The 27,721-nt window shown below is 34.1% G+C and overlaps 2 protein-coding genes across 2 annotated transcripts in view; one reads left to right on the top strand and one right to left on the bottom strand.

Annotated features, from left to right (window-relative positions):
• Positions 1-27,721, bottom strand: part of LOC148939831 (uncharacterized) — a 125,316-nt gene that overhangs the window by 70,239 nt on the left and 27,356 nt on the right. The gene's annotated exons all lie outside the window — the stretch shown is intronic.
• LOC148939834 (uncharacterized) overlaps positions 1-27,721 on the top strand; it is a 100,972-nt gene that overhangs the window by 57,568 nt on the left and 15,683 nt on the right. The window contains exons 4-8 of the mRNA XM_089106402.1: positions 2,370-2,564; positions 8,611-8,823; positions 16,545-16,842; positions 23,655-24,563; positions 26,984-27,359. Coding sequence (XP_088962528.1) covers positions 2,370-2,564; positions 8,611-8,823; positions 16,545-16,842; positions 23,655-24,563; positions 26,984-27,359 — 1,991 coding nt within the window. The remainder of the gene's footprint in view (positions 1-2,369; positions 2,565-8,610; positions 8,824-16,544; positions 16,843-23,654; positions 24,564-26,983; positions 27,360-27,721) is intronic.

Here is a 27,721-nt window from a genome sequence, read left to right as displayed (position 1 = left end):
TTAGCTGGAGTCGGAGTCGATATATTGAATATGTCTTGAGTCAGAGTTGGAATCGGAGTCGGTTATCATTTATTACTTACTCCGCAGCCCTGGATTTCAAGTCCTTCAAATCATTTGATCCTATCAAAGTCCTTCAAATCGTATTTTGCTTGTTTGGGCTAAAATTGTTAACAACATATAAGAAATTGACAGTTTCCGGTGGTATCATCTCTTTTCTTACTCAAGAAGGACATTATAACTTGTAGTTTCCGTCGGAATGATTCCTTTTCTAATATTCTATGACCACTGATTAATACAATCCCCCTGGTAAAAGACGAAAAAAAAAACAACAACAAAAACGACCAGACAAATTGTATTTGGCATATTTGTATTTGGCATAAATATAGCAACTTGAAACGCCCGGTAAAAGGGTGCATGAATCTGCTAAATTTAATTTCCATCATGACCCTCCCACCCCCTTGTCTCCCCGTTTTTATTCCCATTCTAACCATGAACTCTCTGATAACCAGTTCCTTAATCACAAAAGAAGCAATAGTGAAACTGAAAAAGCAGTAGTGGAGACTTTTTTATTTTCAAGTTCAGTTACCCGCAAAGGGATAAGAGAAAAGTAAGAAAAATCAATTTATTTTATGGTACTTTCCAGAGTGTAAGTGTAGGGTTAGTCTAGTACATAAGGAAACATGTTCAGAAAACAATTATTGCTTCATAATATGGAGAATAATCCTAGTTAATATTTTGCAGGGGGAGAACCTTTATCTTTACTATTTGCCTTGTATTTCCAGTTTTTCTGTCACATTTTTAAATATTTTTGTCTATTCTCTAACTCTTGAAGATTGTTTATAAACGAATACCCAAATACCATCTAACTAATCTTAACCTAACCTAAATTAACCTAATTTATCAGTATTTGGCAATTAATATGTTTTTGGTAGATGAAACTGATGGTGTGTAACTACGAATATAGATTATTTGAAAACGGAAAATACAGTCAAAAACATGTCTATTTTTCAGAATTTTGTTCTAAAAAATTGTACAACAGTGAAAGAAGCAAAGATGAAGGTCCCCCCCCCCCCTGCAAAACACGTTAACTAGGATTATTCTGCATATTATGGGTAAGAATTGTTTTCTTAGAATGTTTCCATATGTACTGGACTAACCCTACACTTACACCCGTTCCAGGTTGAAATTTCAATTTAATATGTATTTATTTCAAATTTGTATACTAATTAACTGGGAACCTGAACCTGGAATGATGAATAATACCCATTATAATGATTTTTAAAACATGAGTAGCTTCAATGTAAGTATGACGGAATTAGACCCTTAAGGTCCATATCAGCGGTGCTGATATCCGTTTCGTGGCCCTTCAACCAGGAAGTGCAAGGGGGGTAGGGGGCCAGCCATCCTGTGCTTTAGCACATCCTTCTTGCTTACCTTTCCCAGATTTCTGCAGGTACTCATTTAGATCTGGGTCGACTCTGGCTGAGCATACAGAGTCACGCCACTAACCCTAGCCCCTAACCAAATAACCGAAAAATATAAGCGATATGGCCTTAATTGTCATTGATTACCAGAAATTTGGTTATTTGCCTCTATTTTCCCCAGTTTGGTGATAATTGTGCAGAGTTAATACACTAAAGATTATAGTTGACCTTATTGACAAAAATTTAATATGAAGTTAATTTTTTATCGTTCCAGCAGTTAATTCCCTCTCATCTGGAACGAATAATTAAATCTTTATTAAGTATTATTAACTTTTGTCGATGCTGGAATGTTTTCTGGGATTAGGTTACAAATTATCACTTGAATCATTTGTTATCTTTTTTTGGAAGGTGGCTAATGTAGAAGGATTGCTTACTGCTATGTTTTAACATTGTGACGAATTTGTAGTAGTTTTAGTGCCATTTTATTGAAATAAATTGTTCCTGTACCCCAACCCCCCACCCTCCGGTTTTTCTAAGACTTATTAGTTAGATACATTTTTACGAATCACACTAGTTTGCAGGTCCTACCCTTATGGGATGGAGATCATGGTTTTTTCAGGAGAAAGGAATGCTAACAGGGCCAGATTTAAAGCTTTGACGCTTTTAGGCCCAAGTCCTTTTTGCCGCTCCATTTTGCTATATTTTCGAGGAAATCCCCAAAAATTCGGGGATAATGGAAGTACTGAACAGATAGCGACTGATGAGCCAAAAGTAATGGATTGGTAAATCCAGGCCTGGGTGCAAAATAAAATGAAGTGCATTTAAAGGTATTATTTTTTGGTTCTTCAAAGGCAAGAATTTGCTTAAATTCTGGGTGGAGGGAATCCCCTTCCCTTATTTTCTGATATGTTCCAAATTGTGGTGATAATATGTGCTCTTTTACAGGTAAACAAATTTGGTCAAGACATTCTTTTGTATCTAATGAAAGGATTGCAGATGCTGCCGCTGGATTTGCAAGCTGTCCTCAAGGATAGTATTCTTTCCCCAGATAATCCGCTTGAATTCCATGTATTCGCCGATGAGTCTTTGCAAGATAATTTCATGATGTATCTTGCTTCTGTATTACAAGAACCCCAAAAGGTAATTTTAAAGACTCTTTATTATCTAATCAAGTTATATAAAGAAGGTATCTACCACTCTAGCAGTTTTATTGAAAGTATAGGAACTTTTTCAGATTAGACCTCTATAGAGGGGGTGGGGTATTCCTTGCGCTAAGATATTGAAAAATATTTTCCTCGTTCGTTTCCTTTCGAAACGAACTAAATAATTTCGGAGACCACACTGTCCAATAATTTCCATGACGATAAAATAAAAGTTCAAAATAGGGATAAAATCCTTTTTATAGATAGTGTATAGAAATTCACAAAAAATACCAGTTATTTCGGTCACACATACAGTGACCGTCATCAGTCGTAAAACTAAATTAGTTCCGTAGTTTTGTTTTACTACTGATGACGGTCACTGTATATGTGACCGAAATATCTGGTATTTTTTGTGAATTTCTATACACTGTTTATTAAAATACGCTGTCTATTAATCCTTATTTTGAACTTTTATTTTATCGAAACGAACTAAAGGTAAGGTCTGCGAACCAAGATTAGAATATTGGAAGCTATGCTGATTACAGTGCTCTAGATAGGCTCACAGATGGGCTCAGTGTTCTTTTTTTCACAGTTGAAAAAAGTTAGGAGGAATAGGAAGATAAGTATGCAAACCAAGATTAGAATATTGGAAGGTACAGTGATGACAGTGGCGCTCCGAAAAACGGAGAAAGACTGGCTTAATGTTTTCCAGAGAAATTGCCTTTGTTTTGGGTACCCGACTGACTGACCGTATCTCAAACAGTAGGCTGTGCAAAACATTTGGATCAATACTACCTTCTAGGGCTATAATGAGAGAAAGGTTGAGATGGCTAGGGCACGTTCTGGTGATGAAGGATGACAGATTGTCAAAGATTGTCCTTTTTGGCCAACCGTCTAGGGCTAACAAAAAGCAGGTGGTTCACGGATGGAGTGGGAGGATCTCGTAAGGAAAGATCTAAGGGAAATGGGAACTATATAAAACAATATTTTACCTCACTTTTTATCAGTCCTGGTTGAACTTCGCTGAAGTAAGGATGCTGGGGCTGCTTTGAAATTTTTTTTAATTTTGTTTTCATCGGTCGCATGTTGCTGTGGACATAGGGTCGAAATATTCATTCAAATTATCTTCACTGTCTTGCAAAAGGATTTCCCTGTTGTTCTTCGTACTTTTGTTGTTCACTATGGAAAGGCAGTGTGGTCTTCGTCACTATTATGTAGAAGCAGCGCGCGTAGCTTTGTTGGCCTCTGGCAGCTTGGTGCTGCGGCGAGTCGTTAGTAGTAGCAGCAGTAGATTATAAATGAAATATCTTCTGATTCTCATTTAATTACACCTTAAGATGAAAACTTCACTTTATTAGCTGATTTGTTTTATATAATGATAATAATAATAATTCATTTATTACCGACTATGAACAAAAAGAAGCGGAGTACATCAAGAACAAAAAACAAAAAAACAAACTTGCACACTTAACAATTATTTACATAAAACGACGTAAATTATGGTGCGCAGTAAGACCTGCTTTCCCGCAAGCACAGTCACTTTTTCCCGTAAATCAGGGAGGCCGAATCGCGATATTAGATGCCGGTTCCGGAACCACGGAGGGAGGCACAGAAGGTACCGAGAAAATTTAAAATAATAAGTCTGGATAGAATTCAGATCTTCAGGCTTCAAAATTGGAAGAAAACCAGATAAAAAAAAGAATAGAATGATCGCAAAATGAAGAATATAATTTCCCAAGCGCTTTTCTATTGTACCTCCCTCTATTTGCAACAATTTTGGAATATCCTATCTGATTTTTTTTAAATTTTTTTTTGTATTAGAATCTGCATTAGACATGCAGATTCCGACAGGTTTCTCACAAGCACAGTCATTTTTTTCCATAAATCAGGGATTACAGGAATCTCTATTTTTCCCGTAATATATTTTAAGGTCGTCTATTGTTGATTTTCACACGTGTGTTTTTTCTTTCTTTTTTAATTCGGCGCCAAATACTACCGAAAACTGCATTTGGAGGTCTTTTTCGTTCGAAAAAAGAACTCCAAATTTTTTCAAATTTTTGAAAAGAGACATGATTGCTCAAGTTTCCACTTAAATACTTCAAGCAATTTGATTTTGTCCCTTTCACTACAGAATTAAGTAAAAAAAAAAAAAAAAAAAAAAAAAAAAAAAAAAAAAAAAAAAAACACCCAACTAAGCTATTACTTATAATTTGTATTTGTTCGCTCTTGTCCTGCTTTTTATGCATATAATGACCCTTCTTAATTAACCAGCTTTTTTTATATGTCATGGCCGTATATATATATATATATATATATATATATATATATATATATATATATATATATATACATGTTTTTCTATTTTTTTATCGATTTTTTTTGACGATTTTGATACAATGTTAGTGGCGTTCTTTTGCCAGTCTTATGTTTATTATTGATTTTAAACATTTTTGTTATGGATGTTTGTTTTTTGTTTCGACTCCGAAATATGTTTCTGGCCCAGTCGGCTGGTGCGTTGTGATGGCTATTTTCTGAAATAAATCTCTTATCTCATATTCACTGTCCTTGATACTTTAATAAGTTCGAACCATATAAAAATACTTTGACTATACTCATAAGATAGTCACATTGAGACTTACTTAGAGGAAATTGGAATCTCCTAAATCATGTAAGTAAGCAAGGAGTGTCTTTAGGTGGACACCTAAAACTACTTTTCAGTAATTACGATTGTGAGATAGAGGACTACACTTCCACTGAATTTCTTTCGTACGAATTTTTAGAGACACTGGATTGAACATTACATAGAGTATTAAAACCTAATGATGTAATATATTAATACTACTACTACTAACAACTCATCGCAGCACCAAGCCGCCTGAGGCCAACACAGCTACGCACGCTCCTCCTCCATCCCAATCTATTTAAAGTCTTCCTTTTTACACCCGCCCATGAAGTTCCCATTTCCTTTAAACCTTTCTTTATGACGTCCTCCCACCCTAGACGAGGACGACCTGCTTTCCGTTTAGCCCTAGGCGGTTGGCCGAATAGAACAATCTTCGGCAATATGTCATCCTTCATTCGCACAACGTGCCCTAGTCACCTCAACCTTTCTTTCATTATAGCGCTAGAGAGCGGTATTGAACCACATTTTTCGTCTAGCCTATTGTTTGAAATACGGTCAGTCAGTCGGGTACCCAGAACAATCCTTAAGCAATTTCTCTGGAAAACATCTAGCAAATATATTAATTCCTCCATAAAAGTCCTAATTTTGTTATAATTACGGGGCATCACAATAAACTACCACGCCGTTAATTCTGAATTGAAAACCAAGTATTTTGCAGTAGGCATCAAGACATGACTAATTGTAGAAAAAGCCAAGACAGATAGTCCAAGTAATAGAGAGGCAAGTGTTTAAATGGCACGGGTAAATGGCGGGAGTAAGCATGACTCTCTTGTTGGACAAATACTTGTGTGTTAGTGTGTTAGTATACGAGAAGTAAATATTTCCGTATGGTATTTTCAAATTCAAAATCCTAATAATTATTTCTGCAATAAATATCTGCTGATTTTTTAGATGGATAGGACGGCAGAAGTTCCCGCATTTAACGCACGGCATTTAACTAGTAATAATTAACTAGTAATAATTAATAAGATTGGTTCTTCGTGCCATATTTTGCAAGTGTGTTTAACAAGTGACCTTTTTTTACATTTTAAATTTTTTACGATTTTGCGATTCTCGGTTCGAGTGGGAAGATGTCGTAAGGAAAAATTTAAGGGAAATGGGAACTTCTTCAGAGGGTGTAAAGAGGGAGGCTCTGAATAGTTTAGGATGGAGAAGCAGCGTGCATAGCTGTGTTGGTCTCTCGCAGCTTGATGCTGCAGTGAGTTGTTAGTAGTAGTAGCAGTAGATTAGAAAAAAATCTTCTGATTCTTCGGAAAAAACTTCTCGGCTAAGCAACTCAACTCAGATCAAATAAGCAGGTTGTCTCGGTAGCAGCAAATAATTGGGTAAGACATCTTCATAATTAAATTGCGAAGCCTTTGTATTTTATCGTTCTCGGTTTGGGTGGGAGGATTTCATAAGTAAAGATTTAACTGAAATGGGAACTTCTTCAGAGGGTGTAATGAGGGAGGCTTTGTTTAGATTGGGATGGAGGAGGAGCGTGTGTAGCTTTGTCGGCCTTAGGTGGCTTGGTTCTACGGTGAGCTGCTAGTGGCAGTAGTAGTAGTCTCCTTTGGAATTGTTCCCTGAAAAAGATCAAAAGTCGAAATAAAAACGGAAATGAAATCAACGGCTTAGAGCCGGCGATCACTAGTAAAAAAAAAAAAAAAAAAAAAAAAAAAACCCTTGCAAAATATTCTAGTTGAAGGATGTGGGGTGTAGAAAAAAGGATGTTTTGCGTGTAAAAAAAAGGATGTGGGGGTAAGTTTTTAATAGAATCATGCTACATAAATGCTCTCTGAAGGCATGAGTTACTAATAGATAATGAAAGGTATAGAGGCTCATTGTAAGACTTGAGTACCGCCAGCAAATTTCCTAGGGAGGGGGGCAGCCGGGAGCTTCGTTTTTACCAGCATTTTTATGGCACTGTTTCTGTTTTTTTTTGTTTTTTTTTACACATCTTACAACTGACTTCTTATTTCCAAGGGAGGGGCATTACCTCTCCTCCTACCCTGATTGTCTCCTTATTATATTATATTATTCAATACTGCATTTATGTATATATCTCTTGAACTGTTGGCAAATCAAAAATAACAAAGTTGTTAAGCTTTTTGTGATATTGCGATGAACTTTAGTGAACGCTTTTGTGATGCTGGTAAAAATACAAAAAAATTTTTTTAAAGTAGATCATTACAGAAAAGACTTTGTTCCCAGAAGACAACAGTCACCTAAAACCTTCATAAAAGACTAGCGGCAAATGATGTTTAATTATAGATGGCGTTGCGAATTTAGGAATAAAAAAACAATAATAATGAACTATTTTCTGGTAAAGGAAAAAAAAGAAAAAAAATTCCCTTGTTATAGTAAAAATCCCTAAAAAAATAATACTTAAAGCCCTTTCTCCACTATTCTAAACCCCTTGAAAAATATTGCAGATGATAGAACTTTTTACGCGATTTCTATTCAGGAAAAACTTCTATTTTTATAATAAACTATTTTCTGGTAAATGAAAAAAAAGAAGAAAAAGATAATCTCTATAAAAATAAAGTAAAATTCTTATTCTGCACTATTCTAAACCCCTTGAAAAATATTGCAGTTGAATGAGCGCTATACACGAATTCTATTCTGGAACAACTTCTATTTTTATAATAACCTATTTTCTAGTAAAGGAAAAAAAAAGAAAAAAGAAAATCCCTGTGAAAATAAAATAAAATCCCTATTTTGTTCTATTCTAAACCCCGTGAAAAATATTGCAGTTGTTTTAGCGTTATACGCGATTTCTATTCTGGAACATCTTCTATTTTTATAATAACCTATTTTCTGGTAAAGGAAAATAAGGAAAAAAGATAATCCCTTTAAAACTAAAATAAAATTCATATTGCTCTATTCTAAACCCCTTGGAAATATTGCAGTTGATTGAGCGTTATATGTGATTTCTATTCTGGAACAATTTTTATTTTTATAATAAACTATTTTTTGGTAAAGGACAAAAAAAAGATAATCCCTATAAAAATAAAATAAAATCCCTATTCTGCACTATTCTAAACCCCTTGAAAAATATTGCAGTTGATTGAGCGTTTTAGACGATTTCTATTTTGAACAACTTCTATTTTTATAATAAACTATTTTTTGGTAAAGGAAAAAAAGGAAAAAAGAAAATCCCTATAAAAATAAAATAAAATCCCTATTCTGTACTATTCTAAATCCTTTGAAAAATATTGCAGTTGAATGAGCGTTTTACGCGATTTCTATTTTGAACAACTTCTATTTTTATAATAAACTATTTTCTGGTAAATGAAAAAAAGGAAAAAAGAAAATCCCTATAAAAATAAAATAAAATCCCTACTCTGTACTATTCTAAATCCTTTGAAAAATATTGCAGTTGATTGAGCGTTTCACGCGATTTCTATTTTGGAACAACACACATACAAGAAGAAAAGCTGTTGAAATGATGATGCCAGTTTTGGAAACCAGCCTCAATACGAAAAGTCTTATACAATTAGTCAACAATCTTAATATTGATATGCCATCTCTTGTTTATACCGAAGAAGTGTCAAGTGTAAGCTATAGAGCACTCCTTACTGCTGATTTTGATGTAAGTTTAGGTTTGTTTGTTGTTTTTTTATTATTTATTTCATTTATTATTATTATTTATTTATAATATTTATTATTTTATTATATTATTTTTATTATTTATTAATTTATTTTATTTTAAGTTTTAGAAATATACACATTAAACCTTACACAAAGATTAAACAGGGCATTATAGGTTTTACTTTATCTCCCTCTTAAGTTATCTCTTAAAAAATCCAGAATTTTGTCAAACAAAGGGTCCAAGGGCATACTTTAAAAAGTTAAAGATGAAAATACCGTTTTTTATGAAATACATCATATCTGAATTATATTTATTCGGCAATTTTTCTCACTAAACAGTTTTTTATTCAATAGACGTTTCGAACTTTCGGTTACTATGGGCTTTTGGTTAATCTTTGCTAGGTAGCCCAAGGGGCGGAGAGGGGTAGCACTAAAAAGGGGTGGAAGTTAAAAATAGTTAAAGAAGAGAAGTTAAAGATAAAAATACCCTTTTTTATGAAATACATCATATCTGAATTAGCTTTAATCGGCAACTTTTCTCACGAAACATTTTTTTTTCAATACATGTTTTGAAATTTCGGTTACTATGGGCTATTGGTTAATCTTTACTAGTTAGCCCAAGGGGCTGAGAGGGGTAGTGCTAAAAACAGGTGAATTTTAAACCCCTGGTTACTAGTTTTCAACCATTTAGATTTGTATAGTACCCTTTTCATGTTACCCAGCATTCAGTGCCGTTTCTGTGCTAATTTACAAATAGCACATAGGCACGAGCAAGAGTTTTAAAATGAACCATTTAACATCTCTCGATGATGTTCCAGTAACCTACTGTTTAGCTAGTTAACCGACGACGTACATAACATCGTCGTTATGTATAACCTGTTACTTGTTTTCCACTGAGCCTAAGCTAATTGTCTTTTGATACAGACTGATAAAACCGGTTTCTTCCCGAGGGTGTACCATTTTGTACACAAGTACCTTATTTTCTATATAATTAAACTATATTAACTTTTTTAAACCTCTATGAGACGTTTCTATCCCCCTCCAAGAAAAGAATTTCTACATACTTGGGCTCACCCCTTGTACCAAAATATCATTTTCTCCTAATTGCCAAAAATAATCATTTTTTTCTGATTTAACTCGTTTGCCCAGGTTCCCCCTCACTCCCCAAACTGTATCAAAATACATGCATGCAGTTCTGGTAGTTCTGGCAGTTCTGGTAGTATGCAGCCCTTTGTCTGATTATATTAAAGACGGAAGATCCGATCAGTAAGATAAAATGAGAGAAATACTTCTTTCGGCTTCGGTGGAAAACAACCAGTAAACGCAAGGTTATTAAAGAAGCCCTCGACTAAGGGTACTCTAATATACAAAAAATACCAGGCTGAGGACTTGGTCTCCCAAAAATAGGGTTAAAACACTTTGTGTCACATGAAATAGGAGGGAGACTATAAAAGAGGGAGGAGGTTAAGGTTTTTGACCATGGAGATTATGATGGTATCTTTTTCATATTTTCTTAGCCCTTCCAGTCCAGATATGGCACCTAAAAGGGCAATTTCTGGTGCTTTATGTCACTTTATGACGGTGTTATTAAAAAATATATATATATATAAAAAGCACGCAAATACATAGATTAGCTTTTAAAAGAAAAGTTAGTTAGCACTCTATGATGTTGTAGTAGCTTGCTAGTTTTTTTAATCAATAGACGATATAGGAAAAATATTAAGGGAACTGGGAGGGGGAATATTCAAGAGGAAGTATTTGAAAACGCAGGCTTAGGGTTCTCAACAATGAAAATTTTGATAACACCCTTTTCATTCTTCCTAGCCTTTTCATTCAGAAATGGCACCGAAAGTTCACTTTTTGGTGCCATATAGGAGTTTATGATGGAATCAAGGCCATATCCAGGATTTTTTATGGGGGAGGGGATACAAAAATTTAAAAAAAATGCCTCAACAATTTGTTTGTATACATTTTGTTTCGTTTTCACGAGTCGGAAAAAAAATTTGGGGAGGGGAGTTTGCCAACCCTCCCCCCTGGATGCGGTGGACTGCTAGCGGTGAATAAAAAACAAAGAAAAAGCGCAAAAAATAGGGTACATAAGTGCAACCCATGCAAAAAATTATTTTTTCTTGTTATTTCAAGGTTGGGGGGGGGGGTCTTTAATTTTTCTTCTTGGCTTTGACATAGGTGATTCCAAAGGTGTAGGCCTACTTTTCGTTTTGATCAGGCGTCGCTTTGGAGGGTTTTCAGACTCATTTCAAGACTTCTGTAAATTTCTTTTCAAAATAAAATCTTACTATAAAAAATATTTACAATAAAAGATAGGAGTTATTATATCTGAATCAGCTAAAAAATAGCAATTTTCTAACTAGATAAATGTTTTTCTTAAAACGTATTTTAAAACTTTTCGTTACTATATTCCCTGGTTTGCTCTTTACTCTCTTATAATTATCGCCTCAACCATGGCCATATCCAGAGGAAGGGGCCCCCCTCCGAATCTTTTCACCGACTCGAAAAACGTAACAAAAATACCTATAGACAAATTTTTGATGCGTTTTAAGGCTTTTTGTAACATCCCCCCCTCCCCCCCGAAAAAAAAACTTGGATTTGCCCTTGACCTATAGCTATCTTGAACATGGTAGCTATAAGAAGAAGAAGAAGAAGGATTTATTGAAAAAAAAAACATATCAACAAAAAATAAGTGTCAAAATGACGAATCCTGATTAGTTAGCTATTAATCGTTAACTAAATAATGTATTAAAGATGTATTGTCATAATGATAGATCAAATGAATATTTATTAGTCATATCAGTTTTGGTTATGAATTATTAATTATAACAAAATCTAAATATCAATGTCAAATTATTCAAATGACTAACCATTTAAATTATGAATTAGTGATTCAAGATAAATATTAGTAATATGATTATTAATGATTAATGGTAAGTATTAATGATTTGCTAATTTAATGCAATGATTAAACCAGAATGTAAGTGCCAAGATGATCCATTGTCAAAGTGATTTATTAGTGTCAAAATGATCTTTATTTAACATATTTGAACTACTTTTCTCATACTATGGGGTTAATAATTGATTTCCGGTCATATTTTTTTTTAACATTTTATGGTGAGTAATTCAGCTGGGTAAAGAAAACTTTTAGCGATATTTTTGGAGGTATATTAATTTTCCAAGTAGATCACGAATTTGCCCATTGCGTGTCATTTTGGGTGGTTTTGGGGGTGTTTTCTTTTTAGGTGCAATGGCTTTGTAAATTGGAGGAGAGATTGTTTAATGGTGGAAATATTGAGCTGCTGCTGGGGATTCTTAAAATCAACATCTCCTAGATATATAAGAGTTTCTAGGATTAGAAACTCTACAACTACAATACTACAAGCATGCATATGGGCTACATAAAACAACTCACTCTCTAGTATTGAAAGGTGACCTAGGCATCTACAGTTTAAAAATACGAAGAAAGATACAGATGATCAAGTTTTGGCTCAAAATCCTGAATTTACCCAAGGAAAGACTTATTTCTGCTGCCTATAAGGATCTTCTCACCCAAAAAGTAAAACCACTTGGACAGCACAGATCAGAAAAATACTACAGGAAACAGGCTTTTCAAACGCGTGGAATGGAGGACAGGGACCATTGGACCAAGAAAACTTCATAAAGGAATTCCAAGCAAGACTGCACGACCAGGAAATTCAACTTTGGTGGACAGCTTTAGAGAAGTCGAATAGTCTTACTTTGTATAGAGATATAAAGCGGATTTATGGACAGGAGACATATTTGAAGCTGGGATTACCTAGTAAGTATATGAAAACGTGGATTCAGCTTCGAGCCAATTGTCTACCAATACAAGGAAAAGAAGTTTGGAAAAATAGAGAAGGTCCGGAAACGCAGCGTATTTGTCTAAAATGTGGTGAGAATGATTTTGGGCTGGGTCATTTCCTCCTGCGATGCCGGCGGCTTTCTCATATAAGGGGGGAGGTTTTGAAAGAGGGTAATGATTGGCTACTTCGGGGGATTTTGAGTTCGGATTCACCACAAACGGTAGTAGGTGTGGTGAATTTTGCATTGAAGGGTATGAGTGTTGATTAAGAGGATAGTGATTTTAGTATGTATTCATTTTATTTATCCTTTTTCTTTTCTTTTTGTTTTGTATATGGCTGTAAAAAAAAAAAAAAGTTTTAATAATACATTATTATTATTATATATTATAATGACAATAGGCGATTTTATTTAAAAAGTCTTAAATCAAGGGCGTAACTTGCAATGGGAAACTGAGCCCCCCCCCCAGAACCCAGTTTTGCTCCCTCAACTGAAATTTAGTTTCTTCAAAAATCTTGTCAAAACTAAGATAAGCCTGCATAACTCAAGCATCCACAGAAACGGGTCAGTTTTCTTTGCCTTTATGGTACTATTTGTCTCACTCTTTAGTTTTCACTTTCGTTTTCACTTGATTTGGGAAAATTGGCTCCAACTTTGGAGCCAAGGTTGGCTCCATCCTATATATATATATATATATATATATATATATATATATATATATATATATATATATATATATATATATATATATATATATATATATATATTATATATATATATATATATATATATGATATATATATCGAAAATATATATAGATCGAAAAAAAGAGATATATATAGATCTATAAAAAGAGATATATATATATATATATATATATATATATATATATATATATATATAGATCGAAAAAAAAAAAATGACCTCTCCCTCCATGCAGCCACTTGGGTTGGAATTTACTTCTTCTGTGATTTATGCCCTGAAGAACTTCAACTCAAACGGTTTGTATAAGTCTAAAATAGCATGGTGAGCAGGGGCGTAGCTCCAGGATTTTTATTACGGGGGCAAGAGAGGTCCATATCCAGATAGTCAAGGAGCGTGGGCCATAGAATAATTTTTTCTCCAAATTATTGGGGGGATGACAACTGCCCACAATGACACCCCCGGTGGTGATTAAATCATAAGGCCCTAAGAGATTTCTTATTGGATCTCTAAATTTCTTGGACTAGCCAAAGGGAAGATTATCTCCCTTTGCCACGCTCTTAGATAGGTACTTCTGAAAGTTTTGAGTGAGAAAAGATGAAAATTACTGCCTTAAGCTATACTTTTACTTTTTAGACGGAATTAGAGTTTTCTCCCTCTATCAGTTTAATAAATACTTAGGGATAATCAAGATTAGAATATTGGAAGCTAGAGTGATGTCAGTGGTCAAGTATGGCTCTGAAGCGTGGGTGCTCCGAAAGACGGTGGAGGATTTGTTAGCTGTTTTCTAGGGGAACCGCCTACGGATTCTTTTGGATACCTGTTTGACCTGACCGTATTTCAAATAGTAAGCTGTGCGGAAAATGTGGTTCTATTTTGCTTTCGTGGGCTATAGTAAGAGAAAGTTTGAGATGGCTCGGACGCGTTCTGCGGACGAAGGATGCAAGATTTCCAAGGATCATTCTTTTTGGATAACCATCTAGGACAAAACGAAAAGCAGATCATCCCGGAACGGAGGAGGGGGAGGAGATCGTAAGGAAGGAACTAAGTGAAATTGGAACTTCTTGGGAGAGTATAAATAGGGATACATTTAATAAATTGGGACGTAGGGGGGGGGTGCAGCTATATTGGCCCCAGGTGGCTTGGTGCCGCAGTGAGTAGTTAGCAGTAGAAGTAGCAGAAGATATCTGGTTAGAAAACTTCTGTTTTGCAAAAAAAACTGTTTCAGGCGAAGTGTGTTCTAGGCTAAGTAGCTTAAGTTAGAGAAACTCGGTTTCTCTTATGCTTTTATAAGGTATGTTATTTACATACCTTTACGTCTGCTATGTGGTGGGCTTGGGGCTTCAGACCCGCTCATGAGGTTTTAGATTTTTATTGTTTTCTTTATAAACTCTAAACATTTTTGCATTGTTCGTCTTTTTTTGGCCATTTTTCAAAGTCTTGCCCCCTACCTAAAGCAAATAGTTTGCATGTGTCTGTCAACAACTCTAAAAAAAAGAAATTTTTTATATTTCTATTATTTTTTAAAATCTAAAATTCACTTGGGATGTGAAGCCAGTGAGATACCATATGCCTTGATGCATGGGTTATGGCTGATATAATAGAGGTCTACAACATATATTTTTCTGTATTATGCAGGGGCGTCGTTGGGGGGGAGGTACGGGGGGGGGAAGTCGCCCCCTTATAATTTGGAGAGAAGAAATATTATACAGTCCATACCTCTTGAATATCTGAATATAAACCCCTCTTACCCCCCGCCCCCAATAAAAATGCTGGAGATTCCCCCCTGGTATTATGATTGTCTTCTCTGTCTTTTCGGCACAAAAATTTGTTGAGGACTTCAGTTGGAACTTATAGCTCAGTGATAATAACTCCATGGAACCCAACATGCTCAATAGCTCAGTAGAATTTTGCTCAAATAGCTCAATGGTGTTTCTATAGCTCAATAACAAATGTAAACCTAAGAATGTTTACTAGAAATGTTAAACCAAAGAATGTCATTAGAATTAATGTCAAGGTAGGGACGGATTATATGGGCATGGAGCATTAAACTTATACAGCGCTGAGACTCAAAAATAAAAGAAAGAAGCAGCTACAGGGATTGAACCTATGCACAAGTAGAAAAAAACATTTTCTGGTACCATTTATATCAGCCATATCAAATTCGAGCTGCTTAGTCTTTTTATGATCAATAATTCGAATTGTAAAGGATCGAATTTTATAATGTTTGCAAATATATATATTATATACATATGTATATATATATATATATATATATATATATATATATATATATATATATATATATATATATATATATATATATATATATATATATATATATATATTATATATATATATATATATATATATATATATATATATATATATATATATATATATATATGTTTTTTTTTTTTCTTACATATATGTATATACATCCAAATTTCCTAACCGTCTAATAAAGCTCTAACTGCATTTTAGGTTCAGCGTTATTTACAAATTAAAACAATTACAATAACTAAATAATGACAACAACGATAAATATAATAATAATAACGACACAACACACTTCAGGTATGTATCAGTAAGAAGATATAGAAAATATAGAATTCTGTTTAATTATAAATGGAATTGTAATAAAATATATCAATATAAATAGAACTATAATAAACTATAGACTTCTGAAGAAAATAAAGAAAATACAGAATACTAATAAAGAAAAATAAATCCATATAAAGAAAAAATTAATTATAAATATATCCCTGTCGAAAATTGTAACGGACCATAAAAATATGACTCTAAAACATATTTTCAAAAATGATAACGATTCCTTCTGAATTTATTGGCACAAATATTATATGTAAAAAAGAAAGAAAAAAGAATACATAAGATAGATAACAATAAAAGATAGAAAAATAGAAAAGATAAGACAGATAAGAATAAAAGATAGAGAAAAAAGAATAGTCACGATAGATAAGAATGAAAAATAAAAAAATACATAAAATAGATGGAATAAAAGATAGAAAAAAGAATAGATAAGATAGATAAGAATGAAAGATGGAAAAAATAATATAAAAAATAGAAAAGAATAAAAGATAGAAATAAGAATAGATAAGATTTTATAAAAACCTTACTGAAATATTGTTTTCCAACATTTTTAATTCGTTTATATCTTAATGCTAGTTGGAGCGTCTTGATGTCTGTACAGCACAAATTGAAGATGAGAGCATAGAGCTGGCCCAAAAAAGAGCAGCTGTAAACGAACTTCAGATACTCTTGGATTCTCCTGAACTCCAGAAAGTATTTTTATCACGTGGAGGCTTCTCCTTAATAATCAAATCTCTCATTTTGGCTACAAATTATGGATTGGAAGATGTTATATACCCTCTCGTGTCTACCCTGTTTAATCTATACATCGGCCACACTTCATACAGAGCCGAGTTGGTTGAGACCGATTTCATTAGTGTCACTCTGCTGAAAGGTATTTTCAAAAGTTTTAGTGCAGGTTATGTTGCATGAAATTCTGTTTTTAAATTTTATTTAATATGCTCGGTTTTATCATTCATTCTTAGTCCCTGCTCAAAACTTGCATTCAAAGAGCTAAAATAAACTTAAAGTAATGCCTTAAAATACCATTTTTTCTAAGGAATTTTGAAAGTTTTCCGTTGGTTGAACCAGGGACCCCCGATAAGCCCCCCCCCCTCCCATAATTATTTTCTGGATGCACCATTGGCTTAATATATAATTTCTTAGCATTAAATTTTTTCTAGCAAACATTACATCTTCCTCATAAATCACTCATTAATGAATAATTTGCTTTTAAAGTAACAAAAACACTCTCAATGTTTTCTAATTTTTTCTTACAAACTTTTTTTTAAACATACTCAAACCGTAACAAGTGTGGTTCTTTTTATATGTAAGTATATTTTATGTAAGTTATCGGCAAGTGTATGGGGAAATTTCTTCACGTACCAAGGACATTGAAAATGATATTTGATTTTAAAAATTGGTTAATTTTAAACTTACACAGCCACTTACACAAGCCGTCCTGGCTAAATGGACGTGCGCTGGGTTGAGAATTCTTTGTCCAAAGGGCACGGTTTCGATCGCTGGAGTGGCAACTTATTTGGTTTTGGGACGCGAGTCAGTGGTGTGACTCTGTAAGCTTAGCCAGAGTCAACCCAGCTATAAATGGGTTCCTGGAGAAATCTGGGGAAGGTAATCAGGAAGGATGTGTGAAAGCACAGGATGGCTGGCCCCTAGACTCCCATTGCACTTACTGGCTGAAGGGCCACGAAACGGAGATCAGCACCGGCGCTTTGGACCTTAAGTGTCTAGTGGCGTCATACTTACTTACTTTTTTACTTACTTACACAGCCACATACATCTTAAAATTAAAAAAAAGTCGGGAATTCAGATTTTAATGAAGAAAAAATCTTTATGAAAAGATTCTGCAGTTTTTAGTACTAGTGGGTACCAAATTAAAAAAATTAAAGATTGGGAGAAATCAGTAAAAAATACTTGGTATAAAATGGCCAATATAAAATGTTGTAATCCTTATGATTGTATGATGGGATACCACAGTATCTACTCATATGCTGAGAAAGTGGCTGAATTTACTAATGAGGAAATCAAAATGCTAGTCTCGAATTCCGAACAGAACGTCTCTTAGTTATAGGCACCGAACGCTGTTAAAATTTCTAGTAAAAAAAATATTACTGAAAAAAATGAACAAATGAACAAATTTACAGATGAACAAATGAAAAAAAAAAAAAAACAGTTTTTTTTCGTTTTACTGAAAGAAAAACAAACAAATGACCGTGGATTGTCAGTTTGGTATTCACACACTGATATTTGTTCCTTAGAGTTTCAAGATCCTTTTTATTTATTAAAATAAAAAAAGTGAAACATTTAAAATGTATTTTGTTTTCAGTAAAGTACAAATTATGTTCTGGTCTTTGGAAGGCATTGGGTTGTCAGCACTAATGTTAATATTTGCTTGTTTTGAGTTTGATTCGGTTATTTATTGAAATTTTGGTTGGTTTTTGGGGTTCATTTATTTATTGATGGTGATTTGTGGTGGTTTTACGCTTTGAAGATTATTTGACTTTATTTCTGCTCATTTCGATTTAATGGATCTCTTCATTTCCACTAATTTTGTGTTAATCTTTTCTATTGTGTCCTTTTTTTGTGTTATCTTTTCTATTCTTTTCTTTTCTATTGTGTTAATGTTTTTTCTATTAATCTAACAATAAGAGAGATGCCGTCTCTCCCTTAGCATCCACATTGTGTGTTTAGTTTAAATATATCTCTCCAAATGAATGAAAGATCAGGGATAGTCCCCCAGCTCCTTCATTTGAACTGGAGGACTCCTCACGAAGAGTTTGAAATTTGGGCCCTAGAATTTGACTTTTACAGGTTTTCCAAATCTGTTTACGTATTTCACAGTTAAAACAGGCAAATTTGCATCGCTGGGTGTTTAAAGAAACAGCTATGTTCAGTTCAATGTTCAGCTATGTTCATTACTTACGAAAGATCAGATTTCAAAGAATACATATATATCATGCTTGGAAATACCTAATATATACCTATATACCTAAATATACCTAATATACCTAATATACCTAAATATCATGCTTGATTAAATGATTCAAGTAAGTTCAATAACACATAAAGAAAAATATTAGTATATTTGGCATTTTATTGGAAATTAACGGTTTCTCCATTTAATAAGAAAACTTTTCCCATTTTATATAATGTTAATTTCGTGTCTCCTTTTTAATAAGAATGTACTTTTCTTTGGGGAGGGGAAATGAACTTTTCAGGACTCTATATACGTTCTTGATGGCCCTCATTATCCAGAAAAAAGAAAAAGGGTTCAAAATATTCGTTCTCTGGGGAAATTAAAATATATTTGTTTGGTTTTAGATAGAAGCCTGGAACCTCAGCAGCAGGGTTTTTTAATCCTAAGCCTTGTGGTACCAGCAACTGGTTCTTGAGAGCTCTCTCCTTTTTTTCTTGAGATATGCAGATTTTCTTTTTCCAATAACTTTTTACTCCTCTAATTACAGAGATTGCAATTTAAATATTCTGAATCAACGTTAAATGTAACACATATGTAGTCGCTGTTGCATCTGACATTTCCACACTTCTGAGATAATTGCCGAAAGCTGTTTGTTTTGGCGATTGAGGTAATTGCCAATGGATTTGAAGGATCTGAAAGGGGTTTGTCAAGCTGCTCTAAAACGGGTGGTCCACAGGGCATTTTATATTCAGTCATATCATTGTGTTGCCTCTCCGCTTGAGAACGGCTTAATTTATTCTCATTTTTCAAATGATGGATTGAAACTATATTTTCTTAACTTCAGTTTCTTAACTTCACTCATAACCGGTGATGTACTAAGGATGATTTACGAAATGAAACGTAAATCCTCACTCTCCTCTCATGTAGGTACAAAATTCATCTGGGGATAAAAATTGTAGTTATATGTTACGAAAAAAGTTTTTGAAATTTCTTTTAAAAACAAACTTCTTTTGCTGGTTCGGGTGCATTTCTGTTTTTTTTCTTACTATTGAAACTATTAAATTGTTTCTGGAATTTTATTACTATGATACGCTTTCTATTGCTATAATTCTTCTCATATACAGTTATATTATATTCGACATTAGTGTGTTAGACATTCCATCTGTGGGATTTAGTAACTTGCTTGGAAACATAATACCGACACTGATGGCAGTGGTGAGAAAGTAATTCCAACAATGGAGTCTTATTGAATTTTTCTCACTATTTGTATCCTATTATATTTCATTAACAGTCGCTTCTCGACCACTAAGGTCTTTGCGTCGACCCTACGGTGTATTGCTACAGCTAAGTTCGAACACTGGATCGAACTGGGCCGAACTGTAAAACTTAATTAAAAATATCTTTAATTAGCTGTTTTATATTAAATAAGAAATAAACGTTAGTAAAGAATCATTATTTACTGACGTTTTCATTTAACTTATTAAATTTTTCTCTACTATTTGTATTCTATTATATTTCATTAGCGGCCGCTTCTCGACCTCTAAGGTCCTTGCGTCGGCCCTACGGAGTGTTTCTAAAGCCAAGTCCGAACACTGGGCCCCGTATTACTAAGATGAGGTCAAACCCACTGCGCTATACCAAAATTTATTTTCTCTGCTATTGTCCCTGATTTGCCATTGTTCAAATCTAGCATTGAATATGGACGCTAAATGGCAGATATATATTTTAAAAATTGAATTCTTAGAAATACCAAAATATCAAACGTCCTCCTTTTCCTTGCTGATGTCATCCTTAGAGATATTCTCAGATGATAACCCTATCTATACAAAGTATTTAGACAAATACTCTATAGTTAGACAAACATGCCCACACAACAAATGCAAAAACTTCGCTTCATCAATCAAACTGTTTTAGAAAAAGAAAAGTGCGTTTTGTCATCAAGCAATATGGTTTATTTTAATATTTCTTTACCGTGAGTTATTTTGTACGATAATGGTTGTTACCAGAGGTTATGACGTCATTTAACATCTTGCACATAAAACTGCAGTTTTTTTATAAAAAAAATTGGCTTGATGCAGTGAAGATGTAATAAGCAGGGTAGTCAAGGTGTTTTTTTACTGCTGAAAAAGGCTTGACGTGTTCACTTCACCGTCTTTATTGACTATGATTTTTATTATATTTTCTTATCATGTTTTAAACCTATCCCATTATAGTAGATAATCTTTTATTCTCTCCTGTTATTTTTTATCATCTTCACTTACTATCTTCCACTGTGGCTTGATAAAAGTGCACTTCGAAGCTTTATGAAAGTCTCAGTTTAGGTCTATTCTAATGTAGTTGCTCAAAATTTTTTGTCAGACTCTCGCATGAATATTGAGGGCCTTCTACCTGTTACTTTAAAATTAATTTTGTTTTAACTAAAACTATATCTACTTCTTGAATTTTCTGTGCACTTCTACTTACTAGAGTCCCCAAAATCATTCTGCAATACCCTTTCTCTGCAATACCAAAATCACTCTGCAATACCCTTTTTGTGAAATTTTGAGAATATGAGAATTATTATATAAATGATGGTCCGCTAAACTGAAATCAAGAAAGAAAATTACATCAGCATCACCTCACCATCACTTCAGAATCACCACAAAATCCCTGCACTACCTCAAAATCACCACAAAATCCCAGCACCCCCTCAAAATCACTACAAAATGCCATCACCTCCTCAAAATCACCACAAAATCCCATCACCACCTTAAAATCACCACAGAATCCCTGCACTACCTCAAAACCACCCCAAAATCCCAGCACCACCTCAAAATCACCACAAAATTCCAGCATCCCCTCACAATCACCACAAAATTCCAGCTCTACTCCTCAAAATCACCACAAAATCCCATCACCCCCTCAAAATCACCACAAAATACCATCAACTCCTCAAAATCACCACAAAATCCCATCACCCCCTCAAAATCACCACAAAATCCCATCACCACCTCAAAATCACAACAAAATCCCAGCACCACCTCAAAATCACCACAAAATCTCAGCACCACCTCAAAATCCCAGCAAAATCCCAGCACCACTTCAAAATCACATCACCTCAGTGATGCGACTGTAAAACAACTGTTCATTGTAAATATTCATCGTTCATCAATTCATAATTGAAAAAAATTATTTGTAAAATAACTAATTTTCTCAGTAAAAATTATGTTCCGATCTTTAGAAGGCGTGGGACGGGGGAGGGGGGGGTCAGCCCTACTCATCTAAGTTTCTGCTTATTTTGAGTTTTAGTCGGTAATTTATTGTAATATCTGTTCGTTTTCCATTTCATTTATGTACAGTTTGACTTGAGTTCTGTTCATCTTTGGTTTAATGTAGCTCTTTACTTTTCTTTGAACAAATTGTTTTGTGGAAAGAGTATTTTTTTGGTTTAGTAAATATTAGTAAAGAAGGTGGATGCAGTGAAGATGTAATAAGTAGAGTAGTCAAGGTATTATTTTTACTATTGAAAAAGGCTTGAAAGAATAGGAATGTAAGTGTGCAAAACTAAGGTTAGAATATTAGTAAGTCACGTGGATGACTGTGTTCAAACTTGGTTCTGAAAGGCGGGCGCTTCGAAAGGAGTTTGTTAAGTGTTTCCCATAGAAATTGTCTAAGGATAAACTTAGGTACATGTTTGACTGACATGAAAACTGCAACAATATAAGAACTGCATATATAAAACAATAAGAACTGCAAAAAACGTGGTTCAATCTCACTTTCTAGAACTGTAATAAAAGAAAAGTTAAGATAGCTATGCGATGTTTTATAGATGATTGATGAGAGATTGCCAAATAATTGTACTTTTTTGGCCATGTATTTGGGGCCAAACGGAAGGTAGGTCTTTCCCGAATGGGAGTGGAAGGTAAGAAAAAAGGGTGCGACACCAGGCTTTACAGTTCAAACTGGCCATGCTGATCTTCGTTTCTTAGCTTTTCAGCCAGGAACTGTAATAAGGGATACTTGATCAGAACTTAATGGGAGGGGGAAAGAAAGAAGCTTTGAATGAATTGGGCGAAGGAAGAGCATACACAACTATTTTGGCCTCAGGTGGCTTGGTGCCGCAATGAGTTGTTAGTATTAGTTGTAGTAGTGACCTAGTATATGCAAAGCCGTACGCAGGATTTTTTTTCGTATGGGGTTTTACTCAGAGATTTTTTTTTTGGGGGGGGAGGTTACACAAAAAAAACCTCAAAAAAAGCATACAAAGTTTGTTTATATCCATTTTTGTTACGTTTTTACAAGTCAAAAAAACATTTCGGGAGGAGTTCAAAACCCCCTATTCCTCCCTCTGGGTACGGCCTTGAGTGTATGGTTAAAACAAATAAGCTTTTTGGCATTTGTTTTAAAGACCGGTACTTGTCAGCTATTGGAAACACATTCAAGAATTACGCTTAGGTTAAATCTTAGAAAACCGGTTTCATAGCTATACAAAAACAAGTGATGGGTGATACAATGCATTGGACTTAGACAGAATGCATTGGACCGTATAATTTGGGCTATATATTTGCACATTAGGTGGGGAGGGTAGGTTAGGTTATGTTAGGTTGGATTAGGTTTCCATAATTTTGTTTATGAAGTATTATTTTATCAGCATGTTTTGTTATATTTCAATAAGATTAACATAAATTTACTTTTTGGGTGTTTCCAATAGCCAGCAAGTACCGAAAAATCACCCCTTTCGAGCATTTATTCCAATTTTGTCTTCTCTCATCTACTTATATATATTCTAGCGCTGATTTTAATGCGTTCCAATCCTACCGGACGAAAATTAACTATTCAGTTATTATGCCTCGTTGTCTATTTCGACAATCTCCAAGTGTTCATTGCTGAGAACAAAGATGTGAATATTGAAGATAATGTTTCTATATTTATCCCATCAGTTGCCAATAAACCAATAACATTCCCGTTTCACGTTACTTTCTTTTCAATAGAAAGTAAACACAAAGACCCAGAGTCAGTGTTGCCAGAAGAGGTGACCAAATATTTCGTCGAAGATTTTTCAAATTTTTCGCTTCTTCGGCTAGCCTGGAAGCTTGGACAGTATGGCAACGTTAAAGAAACTATTGATAATTATGTTGCTGGTGCGGAAGCCGATTTTCAGTTGTCACCACTTGAATATTGGCGGTTATTATCTCTTGAAATATTTAATTCAGTAGAGAAAGAGCTGAAGCTTATTGAAAATGCTGAAACACATGATGAGTTTTGCACAGCATTAGCATCACTATCATTAACAATTGAACATGCGAAAGTTTCCGGAGTGCAGGAACTGAACTTTGAGTGGATGCATAGTTTTAAGAAATATTTTCTCGTCACTCCAGTTTCAAATGACGATAAAATATTGATGAGAAATGTGTTAAACTTCTTTTCCAATATTATCAGAATGTTCAGTGATACAACTCTGATCGATTGGCTTAAAACGCAGCTTCTGAATACAGATTCGGTGATTGTGACTGTTTTTGAAGAAGCTTGTACAATCCTGAGAGAAGATCGCGATTTTTCAGCTGCAACGTACAGCTGCTTCCAATCTATCCTTCGAGCTACTGAAACACTAAGTGATTTCAAATTTGAGGAACCGGTCTTTGAGAATATTGTCACTATAATAGGATGGAACTTCCAAGCATCTGCAGACAGGGATGAATGTAAGTATGAACGTAAGAGATGAACGTAAGTCTGAACGTAAGTATGAACGTAAGAGGTGAACGTAAGTATGAACGTAAGAGATGAACGTAAGTATGAACGTAAGAGATGAACGTAAGTATGAACGTAAGAGATGAACGTAAGTATGAACGTAAGAGAGTGAACGTAAGATGAACGTAAGTGACTGTATCTCAAACCGTAAGCTGTATGAAAAATGTGGTTCAATCCCGCTATAATGAGAGAAAGGTCGAGGTGGCTAGGATACGTTCTGTGGATAAAGGATGACAGATTGCCAAAGATCGTCCTTGTCGGCCAACTGTCTAGGGTAAAATAAAAAGCAGGTCTTCTCCGATTGGGGTGGGAGCATGTCGTGAGGAAAGATTTAAGGGAAGTAGGAGCTTTTTGGGAGAGTTTAAAGCGCGATGCTTTAAATAGATTTGGTTGGAGGATCTTGCGTAGTTGGGTTGGCGGTTTGGTGCTGCAGTGAGTTGTTAGTAGTAGTGGTAGCAGTAGCGTCGGTTTATATCGATTTTTCACATCCAACATACAGTTGCTTCTGATCTATCTTTGATCTGTTGAAATAAGTAATTTTAGATTTGAACAGTGCTGGATCTAGGGGGGAGACAGAGGGGATAAGTGCCCCTGGTGGCACTCCCTGGGGGTGGCAAAACAAACTTAAATTGTAATATTTTGGGGCAAAAATTGTAATATTTACAGTATTGATGGTACGGCAGGGGGCGATAAAGTCTAAATTTGCCCCCCCCCCCCACCCCGAGCATATTGCTATTTTATTGGAATGAAATCCCCAAGTATCTATAGACAGACACAAACACAAGATTCGATAGTAAGATTGAGTGTGTTGACCAAGGCCGTATCCAGGGGAGGGGGGTAGGGGACTTGGACCCCCTCCCCTCCGAAATATTTGTCCGACTCTTAAAAACAAAACAAAAATGAGTGTAAATAAATTTTGATGTGTTTTTTAAAGTTTTTTTTTAATTACCCACATTTTTTTTTAAGATACTTGAAATTTAGGAAAATAGCTAGAAGGAACAATCAAGTAAATAAACTTGTGTATTGCAGTTAAAATTATACGGTATTGGCGTAAGCGATTTCGATAACTTGTAAGGATCTGTACTAAAAACTATTTTTATTTAATCAATTTTTTAATTTTTTTTTAGTTGCTCAATTCTAATTAGCTTTTTAATTTCAATTTAGTTGCTTTGCTTAGTTAATTAGATTTTGTTAAAAAATTAGTTACTTAACTATTTTCCTAAGTTATCAAATTTTGATTGTTTACTTTATTCACTTTTATTATTTTGGTTGCTCAATTTTTATATTTTTTGTTACTCTAATAGTTCGTGTTATTTGAAAATGTTTCGTCGTATTTAACAAAAAATTCGAATTTGAAGTGACGAAGAAGAATGAAAAATGAATTATAAGGAATGAAGAAGCATAAAGCACAAATTAGAAATTGATGAAGCTGACCACGTCATTTTCTGTTAGCATACTTTGTTTTCAATTATATTATTTATAATTTGAAAATTAGAGCAAATAATTTGCTATAGTTTATATAATTGCATAGATCAAGTCTATTTTATAGATTATAATCTTTTTTTTAGTACTCTTTTTTTAGTAATTTTTTTTTTTAATAATCTTTTTTTTATTAGTACTCAGTGGCCGTTCTGCCTCTCTTACGCCAGGGGCAAAATCTTTATTAGCGCACCCCTCTCTGTCTCCCAAGAATTTCCAGGCCAGATTTTCAAAAAAAATTCATTTATTAAGAAAATTTTTATTTATTTAAATCTGACTTTTCTTACTTTATATGGGAAAAAAGAATATTTTACACTCAATTTTCTTACACTTACTCCAAACTGCACTCTTTACTTTATTTTAATAAAAATAAGTTTTCAAAAAATTTAACTTATATGGATTTTTTACTGGGTTTTCAACGTTCTGAAGAAATACAAAAAATACATTTTAAATAATGCTATTTTAAGGTATCAACTAAAATCCGGGCAACTAAAACTAATTCAACCTAAATTTGAACATAAACTACTAACTTTAGGAGGCAGTTAAGTTTATGGCAATCCACGAAATTCATACCAGATTTCGGGAATTATGAATAAAATTTCGGGTTTGTAAGTAATAAATGTTTTTGTATTTTACAAACTTTTATTTTGGTAGATATTTTTGTGTTCAGATTTTGCAGCTTTTTGTTGTTTTTAATATGTGGGAAGAGCATTCATTCTTTTTGAAGGCTTGGCACCGCGAGGCTTTATTTGAGTCCTATCTACGCGCACTAATGTTACCAGGGTATTCGCCCTCAGTAAAATCGACATTAGGCTCTCTAGAATACAGGGAAGATTTTGGTATATTTTGTAAATATTTTTGTTTTCACTATTTTATCTTATTCCTGTTTTAGGTTTCGTATCTTCGCTGCTATCTTCCTTGGTAATCCTGCTTCAAAAATCTAAGCCACACGAAGAAGAATGTTTTACCAAAAATATTTTAATGTCATCTTTCGAAGTCGTCAACAGACTTCAAACGGATCAAAAGGGCACTTTGAAAAAAATATGCCTTCTCTGTATTAAGTTAAACTCGAATCCTAAAGAATTTGAGCAACTACTGGTTGACAATGTTCGATTAGTTCTCTTATGCGTATCTGCTGAGGATAAAAGACTTCGGGCCTGCGGATTAAATCTTCTTGTGTTTCTGTTAAAAAATAAACATTTATTGGATAAGACTGATTCTATCATCGGAGCAAGACTTGATGGAGGAGTTTTGACTCTTGGCCTGAGGTATTCTTTTATGTGAGTTTATATGGGTGTAGGCGGAGCATGTGCAGCTGCGTTTCGCGTGGCTCGGTGTTGCAATGGAGTAATAGTGATTGAACGTGTTTAAAGCACTAAGGACATTAAAATAAAAGTGCTTTTGCCCCAAAATAAAAGGGCATAAAAATAACCAGAAAAAATAATAATAATAAAACATAAAAAAAATAGTGAAAAAGGGTATTATTGCCCTAAGGACATCAAAATGCAAACGCCTTTGTCCCAAAATAAAATGGCATAAAAATAAAAAATAATCTTTACCGTAAGGATATCAAAATAAAAGTATCTTTGTTTCAAAATAAAAGGGCATCAAAATAATCAAATAAAAAATA

Source organism: Artemia sp. Qi Xiang Cuo, chromosome 20 (assembly GCF_049724085.1).
Source record: "Artemia sp. Qi Xiang Cuo chromosome 20, ASM4972408v1, whole genome shotgun sequence".
NCBI lineage: Eukaryota > Metazoa > Arthropoda > Branchiopoda > Anostraca > Artemiidae > Artemia > Artemia sp. Qi Xiang Cuo.
Note: the sequence above shows the minus strand (reverse complement) of the source record. Positions and strands in the feature narration are given on the sequence as shown.